At 64.9% G+C, this 13,401-nt stretch overlaps 1 protein-coding gene across 16 annotated transcripts in view; it reads right to left on the bottom strand.

The window, feature by feature from the left end:
* RBFOX3 (RNA binding fox-1 homolog 3) overlaps positions 1-13,401 on the bottom strand; it is a 165,026-nt gene that overhangs the window by 12,824 nt on the left and 138,801 nt on the right. For 11 of the 16 annotated variants that reach the window (XM_068654683.1, XM_068654687.1, XM_068654684.1 and 8 more), the window contains exon 4: positions 10,316-10,661. The exons of 3 other annotated variants lie outside the window; for them this stretch is intronic. In XM_068654683.1, coding sequence (XP_068510784.1) covers positions 10,316-10,417 — 102 coding nt within the window. In that variant the 5' untranslated portion in view covers positions 10,418-10,661. Of the gene's footprint in view, positions 1-10,315; positions 10,811-13,401 lie in introns of all 16 variants that reach the window. 2 more of the 16 variants (XM_068654682.1, XM_068654693.1) reach the window with 2 other exon arrangements.

Here is a 13,401-nt window from a genome sequence, read left to right as displayed (position 1 = left end):
CAACATGAAACAGAGGCCGTGAAGGGGAAGAAAATTACTCCCTGAAAAGGAATTGACTGATCCCCGTCATTTCTCAAGGAATCACTGACCTGTGAATATTTCATTACCCAAAATGCTGCGCCATCCATACAAAGCAGAGCTCCGGGGCCCTGGGGCAGCACAGCCGCAGTTCCCGGGCTGGAGGGGGCGCAGGGCCCCACGCGTGGGGGGCTCGCAGCGGGGACGTCCCAGCCGTGGGCAGCCCCTGCCTGCCCCACGCTGTGGCACAGCCCACAGCACCCCTCGGCCAGGGAAGAGGCAGTGAAAGGAGGCGCGGAGCTGGGGGCGGCAGCCGCGGCGCTCAACGTCTTCATTAAGGACATGGCAGGGGAGGGGTGAAGAGCCGGCTAATGGCAGCTGCCAAGGATGCTCCGCTGGGGAGCTCTGCAAAGAGCAGGGAGGACGCAGAGTGAGCAGGCAGGGACCCCGCGGCAACACAAGACTCGGCCTGGGACATGCGGCTGGAGGAGCAGGAGGGGACGCAGGGCAGCGCAGAGGAGCCATCTCCTGGGTGCACCTCCGGACATGGGGGAGCCCACCCTGGGCTGGGACCCTGCTGGGGACATCTCCCCTTGCAGCAGGGGTGGCTCCTGCTCGTGCCGTGAGCCCGGGAGGCCGGGTGCCACCGACAGCTAGGTGGCACCCGGCGGGAGGGAGGTGGCCACGGAAGCGCCGTGCACCGGCACAGCCGCTCCGGGCACAGCTGGTGGCACGTCCCTGTCACCTCCGGCACAGGGGGGACGGGGCAGGGGGGGACGGGGTCCAGCATGGGCTCCTGCCTCCATCAGCCGGAAACTTAGGAGCTGAGGCTGCATGAAATATTCATGAAGTAAATGGTGCAATTTCATCTGCATTCAGCCAACTTCATGTATATTTCAGAGTATTATGAAATGATAATGTTGTGTAACTGAGGCGAGACGGGGGTGCTTCGCGGGGGCTCCGGGCTGCCGCCACCTCCCACCCCCCCGGCACCCCAGTGACATTTCCCGGGCTCACATGTACCTGTGTGGGGAGGGACGGGGCTGTGTCACTGCTGGAGACGGGCCAGGATCCGGCCTGCCCAGGGCCGCACCGAGCGGCAGCACCAGGACGCACGGCGCTGCCCTCCGCTGCTGAGCGCTGCCGCCGGTGCCAGGCTCACCCCGCGCAGCCCCAGCTCCCATCCTGCAGCTCTGGGGATGCCGCCGGAGAGCTGCGTTGTGCTGCCCCCCCGCACGCAGCTCTTCCTGCAGGCATGCCAGAGCAGCGCAGCCCCAGCGTTTGCGTACACCCGCCAGGATTTCCAGGAGCGCTCGGTCTCCAGCAGCCACTAAAGGGCTTGGGAAAGCCAGGCACACGAGGCACGAGCGTGGCTGCAGAGTCCTGGGCACTGGGACAGGCTGGGAAAGGAGCCGTGGCCCCAGCGGTGTCTGCCCCAGCTGCCTGCTCCTGCTGAGCCCCTGCAAACAGCCGTGCCGTGGGCTGGGCACTGCCTGCTGCTGCTCCAGGGCTGGCCCAGACACCCCCAAGGCTGGTCCCCGAGGCTGCTGGTGCTGAGCAGCACAGGGAGCCCCGCAGCCTCCAAAGAAGCTGCTAGCACCAACACCTGAGCTGCAGCAGCCGTGCATCCTGCACCCTGTCCCACTGTGGGGACAGGCACACCTCCTGGTCCCCACAAGCACCAGGCACCCCTGCAGCACCACCAGGTCCTGCACTGTGAGGATGGATGTCCCTGATCTCTGGGTCCCTGCCCATGTTCCCCTCACCCTGCTGGGCAGCAGCACCGGGCTGGGACCCTGTGCCCAGCTCCCAGCCTCAAGCACCAGCGTCAGCAGGAGCCAGCAGCTGTGATGTTGGTTGGTATCGGCACCCCCTGTGCCCAGCTCTCCGGCTACTCCCTGCGCAGTGCGCTCAGACCCCAGGGAGCAGAGCCCAGGCAGGATGCGACAGCGCAGGACTCGGCGAGTTGCAGCCCCAGCAGGACCCAGGGCCTCGTGCCTCCCCTGCGAGCACCGCAGCAGCTGCAGCCCACCCGTGCTGCCCGTCACAATTTGCACCCCGCAGACACAGCAAGCGTGCGAGCTCGCAGGGACGGTGCAGGACGGGAGCCAGCTGCTCGCAGCCCTCCCGAACTCATTTCTGTGACAGTGCCCCTGTGACAGCCACACGTCCCCTGCCACATCCCACCTCTAGACCCCTGCCACCACCACGTCACTGCGATGCTGCCGCAGAGCCGCCCATGGCAGGCCCCAGCAGCCGCACGTGGAGCTCGCCGGCACGCAGCCCGCTGACCAGGCGCATGCGCGCGGCGGCAGCGTGGGCGCTCGGTAAACACGCACCCGCGTGTGCACGCGGAGACAAGCTCCCTCACGCAACCCTCTCTAATAGGCAGTCAGGAGCATAATTTTTCCTCTAATTACATATTCAGCACTTCTGAGAAAATGAGATTTTGGTAATTCAATTGGACTGAGAAGCAGGGCTATAATAAAATGAAATTTGTAACAATCGCACAGTTAAATTAGTTAAATGGAGAGGAAGGAGCTGTGGAAAATTGACCCCTCGATCTCCTAAAGACTAATCAGACATTTGAACTGAGTTGTGCTAACAAAGCCCCTGGGGTGTTGCAGAGGCAGAAAGAAGGGAGGAGATCGGAGGTGTGCGAGGGAGGAGCTGGAAAGCAGCCAGGGTGCGGGGTGCCACGGGGCCCTCTGGTCCCGGTGCCGGGTTAGGAGGGGTCTGGCAGGCAGGGTACCAGGCAGTGCCGGTGCTGTGCCCTCTGCAGCAGCCCCACGCCGTCCAGGTGATGCCTGCCCCATGTGGCCACCAGCTCCCAGAACTGGCCAGCGCCATGGCAGGCATGCACCGCATCCTTGGGGCACAAAGGCGCACGGACAGGCAGCAGGCAGCCCCTCTGGAGCGGGAACAGCAGGGGCACGGGGCAGTGGTGCCCAGCGGTGGGACCACAACCTCGGCACAGCAGCACAGCACTGGCCAGAAGCAGGGACAGGCATGGTACGGCACGGCACAGCACCCCATGGCACGGCACAGCTCGGCACACCGGGTGGGTGCGCTTGTCCTGGGGGGTGGCGGGCAGAGGGGCGTCCCACCAGCTGGAGGGGCTCTGCAGCAGGTACAGAGTAATTAGCCTCAGTATTTATCTTGTTCGTCTTCTTATTTTTTCTTGTAAAGGAAAAGGAGAAAAAGGCGAGTTTCTCATTTGCAAGTTAATTAGTCTAATTAGCTCTAATTAAGAGCTCCCCACACAATGCAGATCACAAATAAGCTGCAACTGTCGCCTGCTCTCGCTCTTCTCTCCCTATTTTTGATTTTATACCAGAGACTCTAGAAGGCCCCAGCCTGCCCCGCAGCACAGCACTGCTGCCTGCCCTGCGGCTCCCCATCCTGCTCGCTCCCTCCGCATCCTTCTCCATCCCCAAAATCAGGCATTTCCCCCCCTGCTCCCCCACAGCCCCAGCTCCCGGCCCAGTGCCCCTGGCACCAGCCGCAGCCCCACCAGCACGGCGCATCCCCGGCCGCATGCCCGGGCCAACCGGGCAGAATGCTGCAAAGAAACAGAGAGAAAGCTGCTGGAAAATGAATTTCCTGGGCCCAAAAGCAGCCGACCGGGCGATGGCAGGTTTGGGAGCACACGCACTGCTGCAGGAGGTGTGGGGATGCTGGGGGCAGAGCGCGCCCCAGCACCGTGCCGGGTGCGGAGCAGGGGCTGGAAAGTGGCCGTGGCACCCCGAGCACAGCTCCTGCTGCTGCGTCCTGCATCACGGCCCTGCACCGCCTCGGCACCGCCAGCTCCCGTCCCCTGCTTCGCTGCAGCGCGGCTGGAGGAGGCGCGATGGCAGGAGGGGGGCAAAGGGTGAGAAGTTCGGGGGCCGTGCGGCGCGTCAGCAGCCCCTGCCCACCTTCCCCCGCACCGCCGAGGGAACAGATGTTGCGTGGCGCTGAGAAACAGCAGCAATCATGTCAGTTTATGTGTCATTTTCTACTTGGGTAATGTGAGCAGTGAAGGATCGCTGCTCGGAGACGAGATGAAAATCATGACAAAGTGCTGCAAGCCCAGCACTTTGGCGAGGGGGAGCCGGAGCAGCCAGACCTGCCTCGTGCCTGGCTGCTCACCAGGAGCCCTGCAGCGAGCCCCTGCCGCCAGCACAGCCTGGGCTGGCCGGGCCCTGGGGCACGCACCCGCAGCAGCCCGGGGCTGGGTGCCGTGGGACGAGGTCTGGCACCCGCTGGGCACGAGGCCACCTGGTGCCACGGCCACTTTCCAGCCCCGGCACCCGCTGCAAGCCTGCGAGGGCCAGCAGAGCTCCCCCAGGAGCAGGCGCAGCAGCTCCAAGGCTCTTGGATGGAGAGGAAACGGCTGAGATGCCCCGAGCACGGGAGCGAGACCCAGCTCTGCAGGGTGCTGTGGCAGCCAGGTGCCAGGTCCCTGGTCACCGGCCGGTCCTGCCCGGTGACACCCGCGTGTCCCCGGCGTGGAGGCCGGGGGCTGCCTGAGCGCCGCTCGCTCCCGACACCATCTCTGTGAACTCCCTCCTCCGACTGGGTCTCCTTCCAGGGCTCGTCTCACTCTGTTTAATAGGTTCTCGGTGCCAGGGATCACATCTCAGCAGTGCTGCTTACACAGGGGGCTGGAGCGAATCCTGCTGATGCTGTGCAAACCCAATTTGTAAGATCCATGCAGTGCAGACAGGACGTGAAGGCTGCCGGGGTGGGGGCCCTGCTCCGGGGGGGGGGAAGATGCAGGAGCTGGCGACCGCCAGAGCCAGCTGGATGCTCGGGAAGGTGCGAGAGAGGCAAAGCGAGAACCTGCCGGGGAGACACCGGTCAGGGACAGGGGGGCTTGCAGGGGGGGGTGGAACAGAACCAGACCCCTCGCAGGCAGAGACCACGGCCGAGGGAGACGCCTGCCCTGTGACAGCCACCAGAGACCCCTCGCCCCGCTGTGACCCCACCTCACCCCGCTGCCTTTCCACGGCTCTGCCCCAGCTCCGTGCTCCGCTCAGCGCCTCCCTGCCCGCAGCCCACGGAGCTCAGCACCGCAGCCTGGGCTGCAGCACCAGCTGCGCCACGGGCTGCTGCAGCACCTGCTCCAGCGCTGCTCCCCTCTGCCTCGCTGAGCGCCAGGGAAGCCGACGCAGGTTAAAGCCCAGCTAGGGGTGCCTGGGGCTCAGCCCCGCTTGGCAGCGGAGCTGTGAAGCCCCCCAGGGGCAGGCTGTCACCCCAAGCTTGCTCCACAGCAGTGCTCTTACACCGAGCCGGTCCCAGTCTGGGATTGCAGAGCCCCCGACCACGCTGCTGGGCTCACACCGGGGCAGGGGCTCACGGGGCAAAATCTGCTCCTGCTGAGGGGCCCCAGCAGCCAGCACGTCCCCAGGCACAAGCCGGGCTGTGCTGCACCGCCTTGAAGCCCCCCCAGGCACACAGCATGCAGGTGTCCGCGTGTGCTGCGCACCACTGAGCCCGTCCCCACGCTCAGCCTGCAGCCGGAGCTGCCGCCCGGGGCTGGCATTTAGCAGCATCGTGCTCTGCTCACCCGTGCCGATGGCTCCCCTGCCCCTGCTGCCGCCTGGGTGAGATCGGGGGCGCCGAGGCCAGCCCAGCCTGGGGCCGCCGCTTCAGCAGATGGCACGGCACCAGCAGGAACTTTCCAACCATTGGTTTTGATGGGCTCTGAGTCCCACCGCCCCCAGGCCCTGCATTGCAACGCTGGGGAAAGGCAGTTATCCGCCTCAGACATTTGGGTTCCTCCCGCACAGCCTCCAGCGTTTCCCAGTGACGCCGCTTTTTCTTTTTCCACTTTTTTCCATCCCCTCTCAGCCCCACGTCCTGCCCCGTGCTCCTGCTCGCCCATACAGCTGCCCCGAGGGGACCAAACCACCACGGAAGCATTGGAGCAGGGCGGCACCGCTGCTGCTGCCTGCGGGGACACCCCGAGAGTGGGGGCTTGGAGCTGGGGGCCCCACCACGATGTGCCCAGCGGTGCCATGGCCGATGGACGCAGTGCATCCGTGCCGAGCTGGCGGTGGGGAGCCGAGGCTGTGCAGAGCCCAGGAGGAGCCGGGAGCTGGGCCCCAGCTGGGAAATTCACCCCAGGCGCTGCCCCGCTGAAGGTGCAGGAGGGTCTGGGGGCACCCACGGGGCGCGGGCGGGGGGAGCCGGCGGGGGCAGGCTGAGCCTGGCAGCCTAATTAGCCTTTCTTCTGCGTTAAACCCCATCCCTCCCATGACTGCCTGTAATGCTTTAAAGAATGATAGATACTAAATCTAATTTAATCTACTCATTCACCCATCACTATAGCACTAAAATAAGAATATACCTATAAAAAGAGCATCGCCAGGCAGAGTAGGCCTAAATTACAGCTATTGTGGGAAAACCAGCTTCACAAAAGCTAAAATTAATGCCAGTGTTTTCAATATATTAAAAAAAAAGGCAAACATGTTTTTTTGCAGCTTTCAAGCCTGTCCTCCCCTGTGCGGGAGCCGAGGGAGCTGCAGTGCGGGACGTGCCCGGGAGCCACGGAGCCAGCGAGCAGCCGGGTCCCGGCTCCCGGCTCTGCGAAATGCGCAGGCAGGGGGAAGAAACCAGCTTTTAAATGAACCCGCTGCTGCAACACGCTACCAGATCGCTAGGAATAGACTTGCTCCCTAAAAATATAATATGCTAAACTTGGCAGCAGCCCTTTTGGAGAGGAATTTTCCAAGCAGCCTTTTTGCAGAGGCTGTTTCCCCAGCAGGTCGGGCGCTGCTCAGATCAGGCGGCTGCGCCGTGGGCAGCACCCAGGGGACCGCGGGGAGCAGGGACACCCCAACATGCCGCCCGGTGAGCAGCTCGGGGTCAGCTCTGTGGGACTGAGCCCACCTGGAAGTGAACCCGAGCTCACCAACAGCCCCGGCGTGCCCGTGGCTCCCTGCACAAGATGCCTGCACCCAGGGCTCCGCCGCTCTAACGCTGATGCTGAGTCTGAGCCTGGGGCTGTTCCGGGTCAGCAGGGCGCCTCTTCCCGGAGCGATTTGCTGCTCCTTTATAATTACAGAGCACACTTCCAGCAGTGACTGATTCCTCCCTTAACTGCACGCAACAATTGAGGTCTCCCTGTATGCTGAGGCCCTCCCTGAGCAAGCAGCCCAACGTTGCACCAAAGCCCAGTAAGGACAGAGCCTTCCCGGCTCCCTCCTGGCTGCCAACCCCACTCCTGACCCCGTGTCCTCGCCAGGGGCTGGCTGTCCTCACACCCCACTGGGCAGGGAGCATGGGGATGCTTGATCACCCCGTGTCTGCAGCACAGAGAGCTGGGGCCTGGGGCTGGGGCTGGGGCAGGAGCCGAGCTGCCCCGGCTGCCAGGTGCGCAGCTGCTCCCGTGAGCTGCCAAAACCCCACCACAGTGGGATTTCCCTCGTGTTTGGCTCATCCAAGTTTTTTCAGGCAACTTCGTTTCTTGCTCCTTCCCTCAGAGGCTGTCGCTATTGAAAATACGAGTGCTGGGGCACACGGACACAAGCTGCCTCTGTGGGAACAGGCACAGCAAGCGCCACGGAGCTCCCGCAGGGGCACCCACTGCCTCAGGGGACTTGTGGGGTCAGCAAGCCACAGGGACTGCTCGTGCCTGCCTGGCACTGGCCCCACAGCTGCACGGCATCCTGGCCCACCTGCATCCAGCACGGCCACTGGCACGCACCTCCCCAGCCACCTGTGGGGCTCCGGCTCCCCGTGCTGCACCCGCACCAGCAGCGGGACGTCTGCCTTGCTACGCGGCCACACGGGCTCCAGGCTCAGGACTGCAACCCAGAAGTCCGAGGTGAACGTCCCCCAGCCAAGCTCAATTCCGAAAAGAAGTTTGTTGAAGTCTTCCAGGTGTCTCCAGCTGTGCACAGGTGAAACGAGCCCACGCTGGCTCGAGGAAAGCTCTGGTGCACCTGGGTACGGGCACACACCCAGAAGCAGCATCGCTGCCCCGCAGGCTCCTGGTGCATCGAAGCAGCTGCTCCTAAAATCCAGAGTGAAGCCAGGGACAAAGCGCTGACACTGAACGACCTGGGCAAAGACACCGTGCCCCAAGCAGGCCCCTGGCTCGGACAGGCAGACGAGGAGCACCAGCAGCATCCTCCTGTGCCCTTTCCCCATGACTGCTGCCAGCCATGCCCCTTCCTGACGCCTTGTTGCCAGCTCACCACAAACAGCATCGTCTCCAGACCCTGGGTACAGAACCTCACCGACAGACAAACTCGGGGGAAAGGACGGAGGCTTTGGCTTCCATCTCACTCCTTAGTGGGTGAAAATCCAACTCCAGATCTCTCGATAAACCCCTCCTCTCTGGCTTGCGAGGCCAAACCCGCTGCCAAGGAGCAGGATGCTTCTGGGAGAGCGGGGAGGAAGAGACGCTGAGCACCGTGTCCGAATTACACGAAATGGGGCCATGAAGGGCCCAGAAACTGCTGGGTGCAAGCGGCCACACGTGGGGAAGAGCCGTGAATGAGCTCATGCCGTTCCTTCCTGCAGACCTCACGCTGCACTCGCACACGTCCCAGCCAGCAGCAGCACCACGGCCCAAACCTGCCCCAAGCACCACCATCCTCTGCTGCCTCCAGCACCGGCACCAGCACCGGCACCGGCACCAGAACCGGCACCAGAACAGCACCGGCGCGGCCGCAGCCCTGGAGCTGCAGGCAGTGCAGCTGCTCTGCGCACCGTGTGCCTGCGACATGCAGGAGCAGCAGGGCCCTCGCAGGTAGCGGGCACACAGAGGGGGACAGAAAATAAAATTCCGGACAGAAAATAAAATTCCCCCTGCCCCTGGCTGCTCTGAGAAGTGGCTCCAGGCCCTGCGCTGCCTCCCGGTTCAAAGCAGCCGATGTGCTCCCTTCAGACGCACGGAAAACCTCCCTGGGGACCTGTGGGGGCTTGGGGAGGATTTCTGCTCCGTGCCAGATGCCCCAAGCCTCCCTGGTGCGCCGGGACAGCCGAGCAGCATCCGCGGATCATCTGCTGCGCTCTGCGCAGCCCAGGAAAGCGCAGATCAAAATTCAGCCCAGCCCCAGCTCGCCCACAGCCTCTGCCTGCAGGAAGGTGGAATAAATCACGCACTGTTTCGGCCAGCCTCTGCAGCAGCCCCGCGCGAGCCCCAGGCCCCCTGCGCATGCAGCGGCTGCCCAGCCACTTGTGTAACCGGCAGCAGCGCCGGCTTCACCAGCTCCAGCCCCGGTGTGCCGGCCGGAGCAGCCCGGGCCTTGCCGGCCCCAGCTCCAGCCTGGCTGCACGCTGGCCGTGAGCCCATGCGGACGCAGGCTCTGGGAAATGAAACGCAGCCCCCAGCCCTTCCCCAGCACGGGCGGCGGGGTCTGCGCCCGCGCCGAGCTCTGTCCTCAGCTGCCAGGTGAGCCGCGCAGGCCAGGCGGAGCGCGGTAGGATGCTATGAATTTTTAAACTCCTGAAAGCACAAATGGAGCAGTTAGCCCGGCTGGGAGGCTGGGATTTCCGACGCAGAGAAGAGGCTTTTGAAGAAAATGCTGCCTCTCCTGAGCCGCGCTTCCCCCGGGATGGCGAGCCTGGAAACTCATTGTGCTGGGTCCAGGCAGGTCCCAGGAGCCACGAGCCCCGGCGAGAAGTTGGAAGCCAAGCTGAGGGCACAGGGGACCCGCTGGCCGCCAGCAGCCCGGTGCTGGCCACATGAACTCCAGGCTCTCCTGGCCCAGCCGCTGCTCCCGGGATCCATCTGCAGCACCTCCGTGCCCACAGCTGGGCAAAGCCATTTAAGCTCGACACCGCGTCCCAGCTACAGACACGCGCGACGTGAGCGCACAGCGCACATGGACACACGGACACGCACACGTGTGTGCACGCATGCAAACTCCTCGCCCCCCCCCCCTGCTCCCGGGGGCTGCCCAGGCCACGGAGGAGCCGGGTTCCTGTGCGCAGAGCATCGAGCATCTCCCCTGGCCTCTGCCGAAGAGGAGCAGCGCCGAGGAAGGGCAGGTGCTGGACCCGCGCCGGCGGCTCTGCCTGCCGCACCGCCAGCGCCTCGGCCCCCTCCAGCCCCCGCTGCGCTCCCCAGCCCTGCTCGGAGCAGCCTCCTCGGCACAAAAAGCAGAGAAAGCCCCCGGTGAAGTCGCAGCCCAGACCCTCGAGCGGCCGCCGCAACAAAACTCGGTGCCGGTGCCGGCGGGGAGGATGCGCCGGAGAGGCCAGGAGAGGCTGGAGAGGAAGAGGTTAAGCTCTGACCCTTCGCTCGGAGAAAGCACGTGTGAACCGAACGCAAAAAAATTCCCAGAAGAGGGTCACTTACCTGTTGGAGGTAGAGGAAGGCTGGAGGACAGGGGAGAGAGTGAGGAAGCATGCCTGAGTTGGAGACAAGGAGGCAGCCCGAGTTAGCCATGGAGCACAGCATGTGTTGACAGGTAGCCGTGAAGCTGCTCGCAGTTTTCGTCCTCTTCTACACACTGCTTATCCTCTGTCTTCCTGGCTCTCCCCTCTGGCTCTCCCCCTCCTCTTCCGTCCCCTCCCGTCCCCCTCGGGCGCTATTTAGGAGGAATTCATCTGAGGAAGGCTGGCCCCGCTCTGCTCTTACACTGAAGGAACAATGCTGGGCTATTTACTTCGGTGCCATTAGACGCTGGCACTGAAGGAGCGGTCTGCAAAGGGTGTGCGTGTGAGAGAGAGAGGAGAAGGGGGAGAGAAAGGAAGGGGAGGAGGCAGGGAGAGGGCGAGGGAGTGAAATAAAAGGGGTGGGAGTTGGAGGAGGAGGGGGAGTCCCCTGTGCATTCAGACATCAAACAGAGCTCTGTATAAAATGAAGAGAATCCGTAATGACATGAGAACAGCTGATCCCGCACTTAACCCCTCCGCTGCCGCCGCCTCGCAGCCGCTTCCCAGCCCCGGGCACGCGCGATGCTGCTGCGGGGAGGGGGGGGGGCGGAGGGAGCTGATGGGAGGGGGGGGGGCTGCGGGCAGAGCCGGGCCCCCCCCCCACACACCCCCCCACACACCCCCACACACCCCCCCGGGGCTCGGCAGGACGCGAGGGGAGCTCCCGGGGGGCTGCGGGCGCCGCCCCGGGGGCTGCCGAGGGGCCGGGCACACGCACCACGCTCTCCGGGCACACACACGCAGACACGGACGGGCACGCGCGGAGCCCGCAGCCCCCCCCCCCCCCCCCGGCGGGAGGACCCCCGGCACCGACACCCCCCCCTCCTCCATCCCCATTGCCCAAAACCCACCCTCTCCGGGCCGGGGCCGCCCCGCGCCCCCCGCCCTGCACGGGCGGCTCGGGGCTGGGGCGCGCGGGGGCAGCTCCATGCGCACCTCTGTCGCGGCGGTCACCGCGATAGGGGGGTGGCTACGGCGATATGGGGGTGGCCACGGCGATAGGGGGACGGCCGTGGCGATAGGGGGGCGGCCGTGGCGATAGGGGGGCTGCCGGGCCGTGCACCCGCCTGTGCGCTCCCGGGGGTCCCGTTCCCAGCCGGTGCCCCCCGAGCCGCCGGGCTGGGCGCAGGGGTCCCGGGGGCGGCTCCGGGCCCCGTTGCAGCCGGCAGGGCTTTGTGCGGGGCTGGGTGGGAGAGGCAACCTGGGTTCGGTTCAGTTTCCATCTTGGCCAAACGCGATGCACAAAGGCAGGTCTGTGCCAGCAGCTGCTGATGCTCTGTCTCCTCCGGAGCCTCCAGCACACGAGCAGCCCTATTTGGAGGCTGGGATTTTCCACAGTATCCCTAGACATAGCGACATGCTGCAGTGTCCTGGTACACTCGCAGCGCTTCCAGGTTCTGCTGCAGATACTCAACAGACGAGGCGTATTCATTCCGTGGCCACCCCAGAGCCCCCCAGCAGAACCCCGTGGAAACAAACTGCTCCAGGAAAAGCCGTCCTGAACGACTGGCTGGGGGCCAGGGGGGTCCCAGCCCCCCCTGTGGGGTCCTGCTGCTGGGGACAACGCGCTGCCAAGGGGACGCGAGCCGAGAAATCGGGGAGCAGACCCCAGGCTGGGGAGGGTTTTCTCCACCATCACCCCTCGCTGTCAGGAACTGAAAGAAGCCGGGCAGCAACACCCACGGCCACCAGCAGCCTCGGGCCGCTGCTCGCACCCTCTGCAGCTCCCCTGTCCCACCACAGCCACTCGCCCTCCAGTCCCAAGGGTCCACGAAGGAGCCCGGCGCAGTGCTCAGCCCCCAGCTCCCTGCTCGCCTCTGGCTCCCCTTCTCCAGAGCCCTGCAGCCATGGGGCCATGTTCTCGCAGTGACCAGGGCAGCTTTGCAAGGGGTAGGAGGAATTTGTCCCCCACAGCCCCTGGTGCAGCCGTGGGGAACGGTCCCACCAGGCACCCCTGTGCACCCCGGCACGGGGCGAGGGACGCCCTGCATGAACAGACGGGTGCCTCCAAAGGCCCAGGGCCAGGCTGTGGTGTGGCTCCTGCACTGCTCTTATGCAGAGGTGCAAAGGGAAGGGCACGGCCCGGCACTCTCTGGTTGCAGCGTCCAACCAAGCGAACCACGTGAGGTGCGCACTGGGGAGCGCCGGCTCCAGGATGAGGTAATCTGCCCTTCCTCCCCTCGCCGGATCCTGGCTCCGGGCAGGGTGACTCAAACGCGCTCCTGGCCGGTGGCAGCGCGGTGAAGTGAGCCTGGCACCGTCCCGAGCCAGCGGGAACAGCACGGGCTGGCTGCAGCCGAGGGGGCGAGGAGAGGTGACGCTCCCCTGCGAGGCAGCACAGAGCAGTGTGGGGCAGGGTGCCCGTCCCCGTCCCCATCCCCATCCCCATCCCCATCCCCATCCCCATCCCCGTCCCCGTCCCTGTCCCCATTGGGCTGCACACCACAGCACCTGCTGCCAGGACCCCTCTGCACCACTGTCACAGCAGGAATTCACCAAAATTTCCCATCTCAGCTCTCCTCTTCCTCCCCAGCAGTGGCTACCTCGGTGCTCCTGCGCATGAGGCAAAATCCCACAGCAGCGGTGGAACCAGGCACAGCTCCAGGAGCTGAGGAGTTCGCGTCTCCTCTCTCCCTCCTCTGGCCATCACCAATGCCTGCCTGGCTGCAGAGACCCCCCCAGCAGCAGGTAGCCCCCCTGGGACATGAGCATAGCAGGGCTGTGCCAAACCACTGCCAGCTCTGGGGTGGGGACACGTCCCCTGCCACCAGCGGCCACTTTCCCTCACCCTGCTGAGGGACGCCGTGCTGCAGCCCCCGCTGGTGGCACGGCCACGCTTGGGTCCCGCTCAGCACCAGGGCTGTGCCTGAGGTCAGGTGCCCACCAAGAGGGGAGCCCCGGCCAGAGCTGCCCAGCCCCGCGGAGCTGCAGCCCCAAAGGAACCCCTCCGAAACTCAAGTCTCCTGGAAGGAAAGTTTATTTATCTGTTTAATTAAGATGTGTTCA

The sequence above is a fragment of the Anas acuta genome, chromosome 18, assembly GCF_963932015.1.
Source record: "Anas acuta chromosome 18, bAnaAcu1.1, whole genome shotgun sequence".
Lineage (NCBI taxonomy): Eukaryota > Metazoa > Chordata > Aves > Anseriformes > Anatidae > Anas > Anas acuta.
This window is presented reverse-complemented; position numbering and strand designations above follow the sequence as displayed.